Genomic DNA, 17,235 nt, shown 5'->3' with positions numbered 1-17,235 from the left:
GAGAACTTTGCCCCAGGACAAGAACAGAAATCACGCAGTGGGAGCGTGGCAGCAGCGGGAGGCCTCATTAGCGAAAGCGCACCTCAGGTTAAGAATGGTTTCGGGTTAAGAACGGACCTCCAGAATGAATTAAGTTCGTAACCCGAGGTACCACTGTAATTGTGCAAAATAAAACTAAGAGCAACAGTAGCACCAATAATTTTCAACAGAACAAGCACACGAGATACAGTGGACACTCGGGATGCGAATGTGATCCGTGTGGGAGGCACATTCGCAACCCGCAGTGGCGCGTCTGCACACACACAGGTTGCGATTCGGAGCTTCTGCGCATGTGTAAAGCGTGACCTAGCGCTTCTGCGCATGTGCGACTGCCGAAACCCAGAAGTAACTCATTCCGGTACTTCCGGGTTTCGGCATGTCCTTAACCCAAGAAAACACAACCTGAAGTTTCTGTAACCTGAGGTATGACTGTACTTTACACCCAGAATGGAGAGACCTCCAGGCTAGTCAGATATTTATTTTTATTTTCAATTTTAGTTGTAGAACCCCAAGATCTACCAACCAGAGCATGGTGCAGAAGACGGACAGATTTTTTTGGTGTGGTGAGAAAATGTGCCATTAAGGGCTGCAATACCTCAAGGACAGCCTCTCCCCATATGAACCTACCCAGACCTTGAGATCATCCTCTGAGGCAGTGGCATCACAACGGGGGGGGGGGGGCAGTGCAGGGGCTGTGCGGGTGCCATGTCTGGTGGGGGGGTGACAAGAAGGCACCGCGTGGGGGCTTGCGGTGGCGTAAGCAGCCATGTGGAGGATCCTCCGTCGCTGGCAGCAAACTGCTATGTACAGTGCCGCACACATGCACTGTACGTAACAACAGCGCTCATGCGCTGTACATAGTGGTTTGCCAGCAGCGTACGGGTGGTGGTGGTATCCATCCGTTTCTGCTACAGCTGCGAATGGAGGAGCCCGGGTGGGACCTAATAATAATAATAATAATAATAATAATAATAATAATTTATTTATTATTTATATCCTGCCCATCTGGCTGCATTTCCCCAGCCACTCTAGGCAGCTTCCAACCGAATATTAAAAACTCAACACAGCATTAAACATTAAGAAACTTCCCTTAGGGATCACTCACTGCCTTTCTCAGCCTAACCCCCCTCGCAGGGTTGTTGTGTCATGAAATGAGACTGGAATAACTGCATTCGCCTCCTTGGAGGAAAAGGTTGGGACATAAATGCAAGGCAGTAATCCATTACGTCAAAGCATTAGCTGCCCAAATGTCAAGGTGCGTTGATAAGAAGCATTCTCTCCCCCCCCCCCCCCGAAATTGACAAGGCCCCGTAATCCAGTGGGGAGATTGCCCTGTCAAAAGCGATCTCAGCCGCTGGATTTCATCTCCATGCCGCGTGGGTGATTCGCAATTTATTAATTTATTAATTATTATTGGGGGGGGCGGACACAAACAGGCTGACTGGCTGCTCTTTTGAGCGTTTAATTAAAAGTGAAGGGCTCCTTGCGAGCTGGGATTCCTCACCTAATAATGCCGCGATACGGAAATGTTTATTATTATCTCCTTTATTAGATAAGTTCTTACCGGGTTATATGATATGTCACATTAAATTAGATTCCATTTTGGAATAGCGCTGAGCTTTTTAGGCTGCTACCCGGGATTCGTTCTCTGCTTTGAATTTAATGAACAAATCAAGTTGCCGCCTTGATAACTGAAGGCTTATCGCTAACCTTTTCTATATTTATCAGAGGTCAGCTTGAATTAGTGTATCTCTCCCTGGGTAAGGGTGAGATTGGAAAGATGTTTATAAAAAGGACAAAATGTAATTAAAAGTTTAAGAATCGCCAATGTTCCCCACAAATCTGCCTTGATGTTGGGGGCGGTGGTGGTCTGAAGCTTAATGCATGATTTCCATGTACAACATGCAAGGCTCCAGTTATTGTTGTTCTTTTTAAAGAGGATCGTGGAAAAGGCTGCTTAGATGCTGACATTCCAGGGCTGCTGCAAGCCAGTGTAGGGAATATTGGACTAGAGAGAGTAGACCTATAGCTTCACCCTTTGCAAAGGCCCAGATCCTGTTGGAATGAACTGGAATGCTGTCAGCCCTATCAGCAGTGCTGATACTTATGTTTTAATGTATTATGTATTAAGAATTAATATACTTATGTATTAATTAACGCAGGTGGCGCTGTGGTCTAAACCACTGAGCCTCTTGGGCTTGCCGATCAGAAGGTCGGCGGTTCAAATCCCCACGACGGGGTGAGCTCCCGTTGCTCTGTCCCAGCTCCTGCCAACCTAGCAGTCCGAAAGCACACCAGTGCAAGTAGATAAATAGGTACCACTCCGGCAGGAAGGTAAACGGCATTTCCATGCGCTCTGGTTTTCGTCACGGTGTCCCGTTGCACCAGAAGCGGTTCAGTCCTGCTGGCCACATGACCTGGAAAACTGCCTGTGGACAAACACCAGTTCCTTCGGCCTGAAAGCAAGATGAGCGCCGCAACCCCATAGTCGCCTTTGACTGAACTTAACCATTCAGGGGTCCTTTACCATTACCTTTTATGTATTATTGTTGTTATTATTTATTATAATTATTATTATCATTTAAGGTAAAGGTAAAGGTAAAGGTAAGGGAAACCCTGACTGTTTAGTCCAGTTGCAAACGACTCTGGGGTTGCGGTGCTCATCTCACTTTACAGGCCGAGGGAGCTGGCGTTTGTCCACAGACAATTTTTCCGGATCATGTGGCCAGCATGACTAAGCCTCTTCTGGTGAAACCAGAGCAGTGCACAGAAACGTTGTTTACCTTCCCACCGGAGCGGCACCTATTTATCTACTTGCACTTTGATGTGCTTTCAAACTGCTAGGTTGGCAGGAGCAGGGACCAAACAACGGGAGCTCAACCTGTCGCAGGGATTCAAACCACAACCTTCTGATTGGCAAGCCCTAGGCTCTGTGGTTTAACCCACAGCGCCACCCACATCCTATTATTAGCATTATCAATCACTCGATTCCAAAATAGGATACTAAGTGGTTCACCAGCATTGAAAGCAATCGCTCAGGCATTAAAGTATGAAGATGGAATTCAGCATAATATGCTGAACTAGCTAGAATAACAGGAAGACTAAGAGACCAGGATGACCAGAAGTTTCATGAAAATTGGAACAAATATCTGACGTATATAAGAGATAAGTATAGAACTTCGATGACTCTGGCAGGGTTGGAACAACTCTAACAGTGTTTGGCAAATATGTAAAGGAGATAAAACACGTAACTTTAGAAATTATCTGATACTTACCAATGAAGTGAAGGGAAGTCCGAGGCTCGGTGGAGCCCAAAATAACTGTGTACTATATATATGATTCTTGTAACAGCTATGCTATATGCAACTTATGTAATCTAGACTGTATATATGTAGAATCGATGGAAAACCAATAAAAATTTATATGGAAAAAAAAAATATGAAGATGGAATTGGTTGCCATCCGTCTGTCTCATGAGACAATGGAGGAGTGCACCGCTGAGGGTGAAGCGAAACTGTTGGAAGGTTGCAGCGCCTGCTGTGGCTGTAGAGACCGATATGGGAGAGACATGTTTTGTTGCAGCTGGGGCAGATGAAGGCGTCTAGTTGTGCTGATACAGGCATACCAGGGCATTTCTTCTCTTTGTTCCTCCCAGAGGTCATTCCTCCTCTGGTCACTTCCGTGAATGGACAACCTGACTGTCTGCCTCCAGGCACTGCGGTCGTCTGCAAGGGATTGCCATGAGGCGGGGTTGATGTTGCCAGCCTTCATATCACATCTGCAGACATTTGGGACCTGCTATCTGAAGCCAGCTCCCCAAAGAGCACATCATGGAATAGAGGAGTACCATTACTTCCTTTGCCCTTTTCCTACTTGTCCTAGAATCATAGCACTGTAAAGTTGGAAGGTACCCAAAGGCAGCATTTTCCAGGCTCGACTTCATAGAATCAGAGAAGAAGAAGAAGAAGAGGAAGAGGAGGAGGAGGAGGAGGAGTTTGGATTTGATATCCCGCCTTTCACTCCCTTTAAGGAGTCTCAAAGCGGCTAACATTCTCCTTTCCCTTCCTCCCCCACAACAAACCCTCTGTGAGGTGAGTGGGGCTGAGAGACTTCAGAGAAGTGTGACTGGCCCAAGGTCACCCAGCAGCTGCAGGTGGAGGAGTGGGGAAGCGAACCCGGTTTCCCAGATTACGAGACTACCGCTCTTAACCACTACACCACGCTGGCTCTGTAGAGTTAGAAGGGACCCCAAGGATCATCTAGTCCAATCGCCTACAATACAAAGAATCACAGCTAAAGACTGATGGCCTGACGGATGACCATTCAATCTCTGCTTAAAAACCTCCAGGGAAGGAAAGTCCATCATCTTCCAAGAAATCGACTTCCAACTAACTCCATGTGGATCTTTATTCCTCATATCACTGGTTGTCTGTAATGATTAAATTATTGAAGAATAAGTTCAATCTAGGTGAAATTGTTTCCAAAGGTGTACTCCACCACCAGTTGCAAAACATTGCTATCATTTGCGATATGTGATTTGAATCATAGGTGCACTTAGAAGAGGCTGATGCCTTAAACAAATGAATTGGGTTTGAACTGAACGTAACATCTCCTTACGAGGAGGGGTGGCCAGACATCATCTTTGCAGGGAGGAGGGGGACCTCACCCCCACCCCCCCAAAAAGCAATTTTCATCATCATTACATATTATAATTGCAGAGCCCAATTATGAGATTACATTTGCTGTGTTTACGCTAATTAAGTCATTAGGCATAATAAGTCTAATTACACAAATTGGCTGAGAAAAATTCTTTTGACAAATGTTTGAAATTTTCATGGCATGGATCCCACTCCGATTGGGAGGTAGAACCTGTTTTTGGGGGTGGGGTGTGTTTTGCCCCCTCTGCTCGATATCTTCATAAACTTAATATGCAAAATACTTTATTGGTAGAGGTGGGGAAAGTGGTCTGTTTTCAGTCTCATAACTCTGCTCCATCTTGTTACTGAATCCATCCCTGAAAATCTGCATGAAACTTTACAACTTCATACGGATTTTGGAACAGGTTTTCTCAAAAAAAATATGCATTCCTGGGCATATTTTATCTCAGCAAATCTAAGAGGCTTTCAACTTGTTTCGTTGTCCTATTTTTGCTATGGTATTCCAAGAAGTACAAAATCCAGTAGTTACGTTCCAAGCCAAACATTGGCCAGCTCACAATACTGCCGTACGAAATTGTCGTTTCGCAAGCCCCCTCCACAGAGGCTGGCCCCTCTCACTGTCCTCGGAGCTTGCTTACCAGTAACCTCCTCTGGCTGATATCCAGACAGACCAGGGAGATTTTGATAGGCAACATTTTGCCAAGCGTGGGTAAAATGCACACCCCCCTCCTCCTGCTTCCGCAGGGGAAAGAAAATAAGTCAGAAATCTATTTACATGATGTTTATTTCTGACATTACAGCACTAGAGAAAAACACGTCCTTTCAGTTCAGTTCTTCTAGCAGGTCTGACAAACTTCCTATACAAACGCAAACGGAAGGTTTCAAATTACACTCTTCACAGAGACTTTTCCAGCCTGTGAACTTCCTGGGAAATTCTTCTTTCCCACAGATAGGCGCATCATGTGATGTCAACAAACTGGCTGTCTGCAGCTGTGATGTTTCCATATACTGACAGAAATAACAACTCCGGTGATTCCCTGCAAAACTGTTCTCCCTCAGTTAATGAGGAAAGAAATTGTATTTGAAAATTATCAAAGGAGAGAGGTGGTGGGAATCAATAAAATGATCATGGGTGGTGTTTGTGACTTTCCCTTCTTTTATTCCACAACACATATTCGTCCTACAAAGAACATAAGAAGAACCTCAGTTGGATCAGGCCAGTGGTCCATCTTTTGAGAAGATGGCAATGAACTCACTCTCTGCACCTGTGGCCTCCAGCAACCAGGACTCCAAAGCATTTCTGCCCCCAATCAGTGGCAGGACATAGTCATTCTGGCTAGGAGCCACCCATAGCCCTCTCCTCCATGAATTTGTCTAATCCTCTTTGAAAGCCCTAAGAGGTTGATGGTCATCTCTGCCTCCTGTGAGAGGGAGTTCCATAGTTCTTCATTTTCTGCATGAAGAATTGCTTCCTTTTTATTTGTCCCCCACCCCTTGTAAAACTGGAACTCATAGGCATCCAATGAAACTGAAAGTTGGAAGGTTCAGGACAGAAGAGGAGTTTGGATTTGATATCCCGCTTTATCCCTACCCGAAGGAGTCTCAAAGTGGCTAACATTCTCCTTTCCCTTCCTCCCCCACAACAAACACTCTGTGAGGTGAGTGGGGCTGAGAGACTTCAGAGAAGTGTGACTGGCCCAAGGTCACCCAGCAGCTGCATGTGGAGGAGCGGAGACGCGAACCCGGTTCCCCAGATTACGAGACTACCGCTCTTAACCACTACACCACACTGGCTCTCATTTTGTGTTCTCCTTTCCCTTCCTCCCCACCAACAAACACTCTGTGGGGTGAGTGGGGCTGAGAGACTTCAAAGAAGTGTGACTGGCCCAAGGTCACCCAGCAGCTGCATGTGGAGAAGCGAGGAAGCAAACCCGGTTCACCAGATTACAAGTCCACTGCTCTTAACCACTACACCACGCTGGCTCCCAACAACAACAAGAAGTTGGCCAACAACTTGGATGACTTCCAAAGAGGATTAGACAAATTCATGGAGAAGGAGAGAGCTGTCAACAGTTACAAGCCAGGATGGCTATGCCTTGCCGCCACATGCTTCTGTGTGCTGGCCCCGGGGGTAACCTGAGAAACGCGGTCCGGGTCTGGTCCTGAATCCGAAGGTTCTGCTAGGAGTCAGTCTGACAGGGCCTAGGCAGGACGCGAGGCAGGATACCAGGCAAGGACAGGTAGAGGATCTCAGGCAGGATCTAGCATATAGCAATGTTGCTCCTGCAACCTGGGGTGGGGTCCGACAGCCTTTTATCTCTGATGGAGTAACGCCCGGTCCTGATCCCCCGGTGACTCACCTCCCTGTTTTGCCCGAAGGCGAGCACTCCTCCTGCAAGTCCTCAGGTCTCTCCTTCTCTCAGACCTCAGTCTCTGCAGCTCGGGAGACATCGGTGGGTGACTAGACCCAGGGGCCGCCTCAGCCTCCCCTGACCCAACCGGTAGTGGAGCAGCTGTAAGTGATGGCCCAGCTGGAGGCAACGAGGGAATCCCCACATCTGGAGCCAGGGCAGGCTCAGGCCCCTGACTAGGCCCAGCTGGTGCTTGCTGCAGGGGAACCTGTGCAGACTGGGACTCTTCAGGATCAGGCCCCAGACTTGGTTCAGGTGATGCCTGAGGCAAAGGATCCGGTGCGGACTGAGACTCCTCTGGTTCCGAGTAAGAGCCCGAGTCCCAGGCCATCATGTTCTGAATCCAAGTTGATGTAAACCACAGGAGGGGAGAGTGCTTTTGAGCTCGAATCCTGTTTGCTAGTTCCTCATGGGGACATCTGGTTGACCACTGAGAGCAGGATGCTGGACTAGATGGGCCATTGGCCTGATCCAGAAGACTCTTATCAAAACATTCCTCTATCCACTTCCTCCAAGCCAGGGATCATTTCATACACCCCTATCATGTTGGTTCTTCCTCACCTTTTCTGCAAGCCACAGAGTCCCAAACTCTGCAAGCTCCTAGGGGAGTCATTTCACCCCCTTGAGCGTTTGGGTTGCCCTTATCTAGACTCTTTCACACTCACAATTGTTTCTCCTGCTGCCAACAGGGTGAAACCAAGATCCTGAAGCTCAAGAACCTCCGGCCGCAGGATTATGCCAACTACAGCTGCATCGCTTCGGTCAGGAACGTCTGCAACATCTCCGACAAAATGGTGTCCTTCCGGCTTTCCAACAAAACAGGTATTTCACGATCCCCTGTTCTCATTGCTGTTGTCGGTCAGTAGGAGACCTCTCACCAAGCCCACTCACTTTTTGGGGGGGCAGGGAGCTCAGGGATTAGTGCTACCGACCCATTTCCACCCACCATGTTTCCATACTGTGCACAGTCGCTCCCACACAGATTTACAGTCGTACCTTGCTTCCAGAACGCCTTGCGAGTCAAACGTTTTGACTCCCAAACACCGCAAACCAGGAAGTGAGTGTTCCAGTTTGCGAACGTTCTTTGGAACCCAAATGTCCAGCGTGACTTCTGATTGGCTTACAGGAGCTTCCTGCAGCCAATCGGAAGCTGCGCCTTGGTTTCTGAACGTTTTGGAAGTCGAATGGACTTCCAAATCCAGGGAGGGCTGGATTTTTTAAAAATGTGGAAATATGCTTTTCCGTGTGCTGTTCTGGTTTGCCAGAAGTAGCTTAGTCCTGCTGGCCACATGACCCGGAAGCTGTCTGCGGACGAACGCCAGTTCCCTCGGCCTATAGAGCGAGATGACCATGCAACCCCAGAGTCATCCACGACTGGACCTAACGGTCAGGGGTCCCTTTACCTTTATGCTTTGATTTTTATCCTCATTGCATCCTCTTCCCTCCTGTTGTTAACCATCCTTCAGATTCCATATGGACAGCAACCTTTGGCCAGCCACATTTGATGCTCTAGCACACAAAAAGTCTCTGGGGTGTGACAGCGAAGTGGGGTTGAGACCACATGGAGACTTCCATCCTGAGTGCAGGATATTCCGATTGGTGCATCAGCCCCCCCATCCTTCGGGCTGTTTGCCTGAATCCAGCCTGGATTAATTTATGCAAAACACTTTCCTTGGCAGAGGTGGGCTGTCAGAGGCTTTTGGTGGATCACCAGCCAAACACGGCTGCCTCTGCTTTCCTCTGCAACCCCCCCCCCCGCCAATCCCTTCCTTGTTCCAAGTAAAGAGGAGCTACTAATTTTGAGCTGATGTTTGGTGGGATGCGATTTTGCAGGGAATGTCAAAACATTTTGGAGGACAGGATGAATAATATCAATGTTGCCAAGGCACAGAGCACTCCGAAAGAAGGGAGACTCCTGCTTTGTGTCTAGATTGAGAATTGGGGCCCCTTTGCATCTGACTTCTTGGATCTCACTGGGCTCCTTCCTTTATTTTTGCAGTGAGAAAAGGAAACTACCCCCCCCCCAAAAAAAATTATTCATTTTATAACACAAATAAACAACACAAAGAGAAAAACAAACAATACAAACAAATTCTTGTCTTATCCTTATTTTTTCTAAACATGGTTAGGTGGGCTTCCCCAAGTCTCCCCTATCTGGTTTTCATTTTACCTCATCTTTAGCAGTTTACATATATCATAATTTCTAACCATTTTTTTATCACTCTTCCTTTAACCATACAAATTTTATCACTTACAAATAATACTATTTTAAAATACACTGTCTTCTGCTTCTAACCCTACAGCCTATAGCCACTTCCAAAGCTATTCTAAGATTTAAATATTAAGGAAACTCTTGGACAATGTACAGTAGTACCTCGCGTTACGTAACCCTCTGGTAAACTTCGGGATGCAAACCCAGAAGTATTTTTCCGGGGTTTGCCACACGCACATGTGCAGAAGTGCTCTACCTTGTTGCACACATGCGCAGAAGCAGTCCTCAGGTTGCGGAAACCTCGGGATCCGACCGGACCTCTGGAACAGATCCCGTCCGCAACCGGAGGTACCACTGTAATGCCTGGGAGCGAATAGTCAAGTGTTTCCATTATGCAGCATATAGAAGAACAAGCCTTGCTGAGGCAGTCAGCATGGCTTCTGCGAGGTCAAATCCTGCCTCGCAAACCTAGCAGAGTCCTTTGAGAGTCTCAACAAGCATATTGATAGAGATGATCCACTGGACATCACGTACTCTCACTTTGAAGAAGCTTTCGACAAAGTACCTCACTAAAGACTCCCGAGTAAGCTTAGCAGTCAAAGCAGACGTCCTCTTGTGAATGAGGAATTGGGAAGCAAAGGGTTGGAGTTAATGGATGGTTCTCTGAATGGAGGGATGTAGAAAGTTGAGTGTCCCAAGAATGTGTTGGGGGACCTGGGGTCAGCCACTGGGAGAACAGGATGTTTGACAAGATAGGCCATTGGTCTCATCCAGGGGTCAGCAAACCTTTTCAGCATGGGGCTGGTCCACTGTCCCTCAGACCTTGTGGGGGGCCGGACTATACAGTGGTACCTCGGGTTAAGTACTTAATTCGTTCCAGAGGTCCGTTCTTGCAGCGCCGCCGGAGCCCGATTTCTGTTCTTATCCTGAAGCACTATTTCTGGGTTAGCAGTGTCTGTAACCTGAAGCATATGTAACCTGAAGCGTATGTAACCTGAGGTACCACTGTATTTTGAAAAACATAAAATAAAATATGAACGAATTCCTATGCCCCACAAATAACCCAGAGATGCGTTTTAAATAAAAGGGCACATTCTACTCATGTAAAAACACAATGATTCCCGTACCATCTGTGGGCCAGATTTAAAGATGATTGGGCCTGATCTGGCCCCCGGACCTTAGTTTGCCTATACATGGTCTGATATCCATCAGACTTTTCTGATGTTCTTAGAAGGAGTGGGCTTCAGAGAAGCCCCTTAATACCCCACCTCTTGGTGAGCGGGGACTCAAACTCAGAAATCCTGCTGGGGGAGAAAGTCAAACTGGTTGCACAAATTTAGGTCAGGGATGCATCCCAGGGACTGGTGAGACTGTTGGATATGGTCTCAGCAATGACCAGACACCATGATGCAGGAGACTTCATAAATCATAGCATCGTGGAGACCAAGGCAGGCAGGCAGGCTCACAGAAACATAGAGTTGGGAATTACTTATTGTGCTTTCTTTATTCTAAATGCACAATATAATAATAATAATAATTTATTATTTATACCCGGCCCATCTGGCTGAGCTTCCCCAGCCACTCTGGGCGGCTTCCAAAAGAATATTAAAATACTGTGATACATCAAACATTAAAAGCTTCCCTAAACAGGGCTGCCTTCAGATGTCTTCTAAAAGTCTGGTAGTTGTTGTTCTCTTTGACATCTGGTGGGAGGGCGTTCCACAGGGAGGGCGCCACTACCGAGAAGGCCCTCTGCCTGGTTCCCTGTAACTTGGCTTCTCGCAGTGAGGGAACCGCCAGAAGGCCCTTGGCGCTGGACCTCAGTGTCCGGGCAGAACGATGGGGGTGGAGACGCTCCTTCAGGTATACTGGACCGAGGCCGTTTAGGGCTTTAAAGGTCAGCACCAGCAATTTGAATTGTGCTCGGAAACGTACTGGGAGCCAATGCAGCCAGTGTACAAAAGATAAGAATTTAATTTCAACTCACCTGTAACCTGGGCAACTTACTGCAACACTGCAATTTAGTTCTTTACGGCTGGTTTTGTTTTACAGTATATCGCTTGTTCATTTCATGGTTGCTGGATCACCTGCAGATTTGTAACTATGATGGTACGTTCTGTATTGACGGCGGCTGAGTCCTATGTTCATGGCAAATGGTTACTCAAAGAAAGCTTCTTCTTTTTTTAAGAAAAAACTAGGCAGTTGATGGCACTTTCACCTGCCTCTTGGCATTCTACCAAACCTGAATCGAGCTTTTGCTTGTCTTCCCTCCTGTAGGGAAAACCAGATCTGCCAATCAATTTCCTCCCCGTTAGAATTTGTCCCTGAGCATCCCGGTTCCTGGTGATCAAATCGGGTGGGAACAGCCCTGTTGCCTGAACAATCTGCTCCTGATCTGCATGATTTGTTCAGAGGTCTTCTGGGCATGCACAGATTGCCGCAGCTTTCCATTTGGGTCTCTCCGCTTCCCCCTTAGAAGTGGCTGAAGCACATGAGTGCATTGTGTGCTCCTCATTAAAACTGGCGTATCCATGCTCACTCTTGCGCAGTGGAAACCGCTAAGGGGGGAAAAGGAGAATTGAAATGAATCTTAGCATTTTTCAACAGGTGGGGTGCAGCAGGTGGCAGAAACAAGGAACGGAACAGGAACAAAAGCGGGTGCAGACACCTGCTCATCCCTGAGCATTTTCAAAAATGGCCCCAATCTATCCAAAGCCAGCCAAGTTGGCGGCCATCGCTGCCTGAGGGAGCAAGTTCCATAGTTTTAAATGTGCGCCGTGTGAAGAAGGACTTTCTTCTCTTCTCCTCAGCGTGCATCCCTGTAGTTCTCCAGCCAAGTAATGTGTATAAAAATGCCGATATTGGGGTAAATTGTGCATCTAAATGCCCATATTACTGAAAATAACATACAAGAATGCACTGTATTAGGGGAAATTGCTTTGCAAGGCTGTGTGCATTAGGCAAACTTGCATACTAATGTGTTCGTGAAGGGAAGTGCACACTAAAAGCCTGATGAATTTTCAGGGGAACTTCTTCTTTTTTAAATTGCAAAGCAATGTGGAACTGAAGTTTAGACCAGAAAAATGAGAAACTGGACCTGGCAGATTCAGGCTCCCTTAAATCTTCACCGTACCTGAGACATTTGAGCTGTGTGACAGAATAGACTTTTGTCATTATTGTCAAGAGAATATATGCAGCTTCGGTGGGGAAAACATTCGGTAAGGAAGGAGTGTCTGAATGCTTTGCTCAGCCTGTTGACAAAGGTGAGATGACTCTGTTTGTGGGCCTGGAGCCAACACTATTCTCAGGCTCAGAGATTTATGCCTGTATTGGGGAGTCAGCTCTGAAAAAGCTGTGTCTTCAGTGTCCGTTTAATATCACAAAGCGATAATGACAATCGCCTCCCAGAAAGCAGCTGATGGTCGAATAATGTAAAATCCACACCATTCACTGGGGATGGTGGTGGAATTAATTTTATTCCAGCATCCATTTCCTGCTGATATCGCTTTCCTCCATGCTTTATGGAATTCGTAAAACAGGGGTTGTCTTTTGAACATTTTATCTATGGGGGAAAAAACCACTAGTCGCCAGCATTTGAAAATCGGAAATTGAGAGAGGGGGGCAAAACTTAGAGGTCCTTAACCCAATGACCAGAATATAAGGAAAGCTTGCAGGATCAGGCCAATGGGCATCTTCTTTGCAGTGGTGGAGGAAGGGGCCGGGGGTGGTGGTCTGACCCAGGTGCCATCTCTGAGGGGGTGACAAGAAGGTATGTAGCGGTGCTGCGCATGCGCTGCCAGGCGGTTTGCCCTGCTCCGCTGCAGCCACGAGCAGAGGATCCTGCCGCCATCCATACGGCGCATGCGCGGCAGTGCCATATGTAGTGGCGCCACGCCTGCACTGTATGTAGTGGCACAGCTCATGCGCCGTACGTAGCGGTGCTGCGCATGTGCCACCGGGCGGTTTGCCCCGCCCCTTGACACCCCGCACCAGGTGCCGGAGAGCCTGCTTCTTTGCATCTTCTGAAAGCCAATTTTCCCAGTGCAACCTGGCCATCAGCTGGCTGGGTTCCTAATCGACGGGTCCTCTGCCTTAATCAGAAGCAAACAATTAAGCCAATGCCTCAGCTCCACATGTGTTCATCAGGAAGGCATCAGACGCAATGGAGGTTTACAGCATTACACAGAAGTGTAATTGGGAGCACTTAAACCCACCTAATTCACCGGCCGCTTGATTTTATCTGTGGGGCTTGACTGTACATCACCTGAGTCATCGTGCTTGTCCTCGGAAGCTCTCAGAGGCAGACTACTTTTTCTCTCAAGCACTGCCGAGACTCGTGAAGCTGAACATTGGAAAATTCAGGACGGATTCAAGAAAGTGGTTCTTCACTCAGTGCACAGTTAAGCGGTGGAACTCCCTGCTACAGGAGGCCGTCATGGCCAAGAACCGAGATGGCATTAAAAGAGGATTAGACAAATTCATGGAGGAGGAGAGGGCTATTGGTGGCTCTTAGCCAGGGTGGCTTGAGTCTGCCTCCACAGCTGGAGGCGGCGATGTTTCTGAATACCAGTTGCTGGAAACCATATGCTTGACTCCTGTGTGCTGGTTTCCCACAGGCATCTGGTTGGGCCACTCTGATGGCTGTTCTAAGGGTGGGTGCCATGGCACCAAAGGCCCGGTTCCTCTAGTGTGCAGGACAGCTCCACAGACCTCCCAAGGAGCCACAATAAATAACAACATTGTTGTTGGCCTACATCTGTCTTAGGAGGCAATGGAGCTCACCTCTGGGGGTGAAGTCAAACCGCTGCATGAGCAGCACTGGAGTGACCTGTCAGGTGTGCATGCAGGAGCCAGGCCCTGTGACCAATAGGACTTTGCAGGACTGGGGCCTTCCTAAGTTTGTTCTGGAGAGGCAAGGTGCAGCCTCACAGGTGAGGCCACTTGGTAACTCACTGCACCTGGTGGCAAGAGCCGGAAAGGGATATAAGGTCAGCATTTTCCTTTCGGCTCTTTGCCACAGCAACACATTCCCTGCCTTGTTGCATTTGGCTTCTTGCTTCCTGATCCTTGAACCTCAGCTTCTTGACTCCCTGCTTCTTGACCCTCAGACCCTTGACTTCTTGACTCTTTGATTCTTGATCCTCAGACCCCTGACTTTGTGACTCCTTGCTTCTTGATCCTCAGACCCTTGGCTTCTTGATTCCCGGCTCTTTGACCCTCGGACTCTTCGCTTCCTGGCTTCTGGACCCCTGTTCCCACTCCCACTCCGCCATCTTGCCCCGGTCTTGATGTCCCCTGCCGGGACTTTGATCACCTGTGAACCGGGCCATGACATGACCTCCCTGAGGTGCAAGCCTGGGCAGTGTGCCTGGAGGTCCTGGGCTGCTCAGATGACAAGACCTAGCCTTGCTGATGTAGTCCACAGGAAAGGAGAGCAAGACGTTTGGCACCAGCCTAGGCGCAACAGTTGCCATAAGGAGGCATGCAACGCTCCACACAACAGTCTTAGGGACTCCACTCTGGATTTGTGTGGGGTTTACTCCTGAGCCTTTTCTTCTCCTGAAGATATCTCACAAGGCAGCAGAGGTTTAGGATGGAGTTTTCCTTCTTCTAAATGGGCTACCTTCTCAGGTTCCTGTTGCATGATTGCAGTCATGGGATTGTTGTCTATCACATGACAGTGTATGTTTTGACTCCACAAAGTAGGAAGAGACAGGATGTCTGTGTTTCTGTGTTCCTTGAAGTGGGACTATTGTCCTTTGTTCTTCTTCTCTTTGCTGTCTGATGCTAGAGAGAGAAGGAGCCATGTTGCAGTGCTCCATGTGTGTTTAGGTGTAAATAAAGTAGATTAGCCAAAATGCTGAGTTGCTGAGGTCTGTTACACAAACTGCGAAGACTCTGCGGATCCCTAAGTGTGCCGATGTCTGTTGGTATTGGTCGCTATGATGTTTAGGCTGAAGAAAGCTTTTGAAGCTCCCGAACGATCGACCAGGAGAGAGGGAACATGACCGCCAGGCATGTGTCTCTACCAGGATCCTACTCGAGTGTAGGACAAGCTCCTGACACATTCCCTGTACAGCAGATGCAGAAATCTCCTTCTTGACAGTTGGACCCATTTTGGGTCTCATCCTCTCAGTCCACCGCAGCCTGTCTTTGCATGCAGGGGAAGTCCCTAACTCGCTGAGGGTTTGAGACCCATCGACTCCCCTCACCTGGTTCAGCCAGCCAGTCGAAGCTGCTTCACAGGATTGTGACTGCTGTGACAGGTGAGCAGCTTCTAGGAGCCACAGGTGAGAGCTGAGTGCAAAGTGGGAACCAAAGGTGGACCAACTACCCCTGAAGGAGCGTGACACCAGAGGTACTACACCTCTCTTTACTCTCTATGCATCAACATCATCATCATCATCATCACCACCACCACCACCATCAGAATAAAATAATAATAATATTTCTATCCTATCCTTTTCTCCACGGAGCTTGAGGTGGTGAAAATGGTCCTTGCACTCCTCATTTCATCCCCACAACAACTTTGTGAGGTAGACTAGGCTGAGAGGCAGGGACTGGCCCAAGGTCACCCACTGAGTGGGGATTTGAACCCTGCTCCCCCAGGTTCTAGTCCAGGGGTCGGCAAGGTTTACTTCGCTTGGGCCTCTTCACTCCAGCGGAGATCCCGCTATGGGCCAGATCGTGCACATGACCACAATTTCCAGCGTCTGCATAGACTTCTTTTCTGGTGTATGCCTCTGCGTAGACATGATTTCCAGTGCAGCGGAATTGAGTCTCCATGCCACGCTGTGCTGGTTCAGCACTGTGCGTGGGGATTTGCCGAGCAGGCGGCTAGGTTCGGGGGTGGCTCATGGGCCAGTTAAACGACCCCCGTGGGCCGCTTGTGGCCCATGGGCCTTAGGTTGCTGACCCCTGTTCTAGTCCAATGCTTTGACTACTATGCTACATAGGCTAAGCCAAGGGTCAGCAAACTTTTTCAGCAGGGGGCCAGTCCTCTGTCCCTCAGACCTTGTGGGGGGCCGGACTATATTTTGCCAAAAGAAATGAACGAATTCCTATGCCCCACAGATAACCCAGAAATGCATTTTAAATAAAAGCACACATTCTACTCATGTAAAAGCACGCTGATTCCCGGACCATCCATGGGCTGGATTGAGAAGGTGATTGGGCCGCATCCGCCCCCCGGGCCTTAGTTTGCCTACCCATGGGCTATGCTCTTCCTCCTTGGTCGGAGGCAGCAGGGCTTCCGATGATCTGCTGGGTCGAAGTCAGGCAACGTTGATGACCTCCCTGGCCCCTGCCAGCACTGCGATGCTCAGCCGCTGCTCCGGCGATGACTTCATGCTCATTTTGCGAAGGCATGGCGGGTGGATTAAGCCCACCTCTCGACTGAGATTTCACGGCCCTCGTGGCGAGGAGCACAATGCGGATGTTAGATGCTGATGGGTTGCTTAAGGAAAGATGATCCCCTGCAATCTGCCTGCCTTAGCGGTGTGGCGCTGTGTAATGAAATCATGTCATAAGCTGCCCTTTTATCTTCTCTCCTAAGGTCCAGACTAAAAAGGTTGCCTCGGCTCTTAATCTCGCCATTAAGTGTCGGCCTGTTTTGTCTAATGCTTCTTTTAGAGAGAGAGTGAGAGAGTGGGGGGAGAGAAATTCTTTTCAATGTCAACATATTAAGGAATTATCTGGGTTGAGGAGTGTATGCATGTCTCTGTGTTCGCGTTACAATATATAAATTATTCCTTTAGTAGGCAGAACAACAACTTGCCTCGCTCCAAGGATGCCTGTAATCCCACGATAAGGAAAACAGCCCCTCTAATAAGCAGAACGGAGTGATAAAATGGGGTGGCTTCACGGCGGAGGCTTGAAATAGCAAATTACCCATGGCCAACAAGCAATAAGCCAGG

The 17,235-nt window shown here is 48.3% G+C and overlaps 1 protein-coding gene and 1 long non-coding RNA gene across 3 annotated transcripts in view; one reads left to right on the top strand and one right to left on the bottom strand.

Annotated features, from left to right (window-relative positions):
- LOC309350062 overlaps positions 1 to 17,235 on the bottom strand; it is a 492,019-nt gene that overhangs the window by 124,387 nt on the left and 350,397 nt on the right. The window lies entirely within an intron of this gene.
- Positions 1 to 17,235, top strand: part of MDGA2 (MAM domain containing glycosylphosphatidylinositol anchor 2) — a 413,922-nt gene that overhangs the window by 229,839 nt on the left and 166,848 nt on the right. For both annotated transcript variants that reach the window (XM_081875889.1, XM_081875890.1), the window contains exon 5: positions 7,797 to 7,929. In XM_081875889.1, coding sequence (XP_081732015.1) covers positions 7,797 to 7,929 — 133 coding nt within the window. The remainder of the gene's footprint in view (positions 1 to 7,796; positions 7,930 to 17,235) is intronic.

The sequence above is a fragment of the Podarcis erhardii genome (assembly GCF_964252035.2).
Source record: "Podarcis erhardii genome assembly, chromosome: 1".
In the NCBI taxonomy this organism is placed as follows: Eukaryota; Metazoa; Chordata; class Lepidosauria; order Squamata; family Lacertidae; genus Podarcis; species Podarcis erhardii.
Note: the sequence above shows the minus strand (reverse complement) of the source record. Positions and strands in the feature narration are given on the sequence as shown.